General features: G+C 51.4%; 1 protein-coding gene across 1 annotated transcript; it reads left to right on the top strand.

Moving 5' to 3' along the window:
* The first annotated feature begins 51 nt into the window (after window positions 1-51).
* LOC104915488 (platelet glycoprotein Ib alpha chain-like) lies at window positions 52-1666 on the top strand. The gene is made up of 5 exons (XM_010726389.2): window positions 52-324; window positions 417-501; window positions 621-701; window positions 1082-1165; window positions 1464-1666. Exons 1-5 carry the CDS (start codon window positions 181-183, stop codon window positions 1640-1642), a joined length of 573 nt encoding a protein of 190 aa, XP_010724691.2. The 5' UTR covers window positions 52-180; the 3' UTR covers window positions 1643-1666.
* The last annotated feature ends 6 nt before the right edge of the window (window positions 1667-1672 follow it).

Here is a 1672-nt window from a genome sequence, read left to right as displayed (position 1 = left end):
TTTTTTTCCCTGGGGCTGTTGTGTAGGCTTGATGTTGCATGACGGCGTGGCTGGCACTTTGTTTCAGATGGCTACTACATCTACCTGCATGGCGACGATCCCTACCCTGGCTTTGTGTCACAGCTGGTCAGCCCGGTGTGCAATTCAACGGGACCACACTGCTTCCGCTTCTGGTATCACATGTATGGAGTGGCTGAAACCATGGCCCTGCGGGTGTATGTGGCTCAGGACGGGGAGCTACTGGAGGTCTGGAAAAGCGTTGGGAACCACGGGGACAGATGGATCTTGGGAGAGGTCACAGTGCATAGTACAGGAAACTTGCAGGTAGGGACAGTGGCTCTCTGATGCAGAGTGCTGCAGAATGTCACTCGGAGTGTATGGCCGGAGCTAACGGTGGAAACCAACCTTTCCCTTAGCTTGTCCTTGAGGGAGAATGGGGGGAAGATTTCCGCAGCGACGTAGCACTGGATGATCTGTCCATTGAACAGGGATACTGTCCAGGTACGTGACACTGCCTGGGGAAAGGCAGCCTGCTTGTTTTGCCAGTCGATGAGTTTTCTGCCTTGAGCAGGACGTGCGCAAGCAGCATTGACTGGCATGTGCCACTGTGTCTTTTGCAGGCGATGTGACCCCAACTCCACGCCCTGGCACCACCACACCTGGGACAGGAACCTCCACACCAACACCACAGCCAGGCTCAGGTGAATGGAGGAGAGTGGTTGTTGGGACGCAGTGCTTTTAGCATTGTAGGAGGGGGAGAAGCGCTAGAAGGTGGTGTTGATAACTGAAAGATTTCTCTTTATATTCTTCCGTTCTTTAATGTTTCATATCAAATGAACAAAGCAATGATGTTGTATATCTTATGTAGTGTTTCGTCTTGGTTTCCATCATGGCTCCTTTCCTTCAGCAGTGATGCTGGAAAAACACTAGAATTGCAAACATTTTGTAGAAGAGCCCCTCATTTAACACTACCCAGTGCCTTCATTGTCGTGGCACTGGGCTGCTTGGGAGTGGTACTCTGGCAGCTGGGAAGAAAACTGCCATGTTGATTCTCATCTCCACTACCTCTCTCTTGCAACAGGTCCATCAACACCAAAACCTGGGACACCCTCGCCAGACATCACTACGCCGCCTCCACACCCAACAACAACCACACCAAGCTCAGGTATTGTCACGACCTGTGCCCGTTCTGTACTGTTTCTGACATATGTTTTGCAGATTTCCTTCAGGGTTGATGGCTACGGTATGTACGGCTGTAGTACAGAGGTTGTGGTTTCCTTTTCCCCCAGCCATGCTACTGGGAGAGTAGTCGAGTGGCACAGTTTTCTTAGCAGAGTCCCTGTGTACGCCCTGTCCAGTGCCTTCACTTTCGTGGCACTGGGCTGCTTGGGAATGGTACACTGGCAGCTGGGAAGAAAACTGCCATGTTGATTCTCATCTCCACTACCTCTCTCTTGCAACAGGTCCATCAACACCAAAACCTGGGACACCCTCGCCAGACATCACTACACCGCCTCCACACCCAACAACAACCACACCAAGCTCAGGTATTGTCATGACCTGTGCCCGTTCTGTACTGTTTCTGACATATGTTTTGCAGATTTCCTTCAGGGTTGATGGCTACGGTATGGTACGGCTGTAGTACAGAGGTTGTGGTTTCCTTTTCCCCCAG

Source organism: Meleagris gallopavo (genome assembly GCF_000146605.3).
Source record: "Meleagris gallopavo isolate NT-WF06-2002-E0010 breed Aviagen turkey brand Nicholas breeding stock chromosome 11 unlocalized genomic scaffold, Turkey_5.1 Chr11_random_7180001944353, whole genome shotgun sequence".
NCBI classification, from domain to species: Eukaryota; Metazoa; Chordata; class Aves; order Galliformes; family Phasianidae; genus Meleagris; species Meleagris gallopavo.
This window is presented reverse-complemented; position numbering and strand designations above follow the sequence as displayed.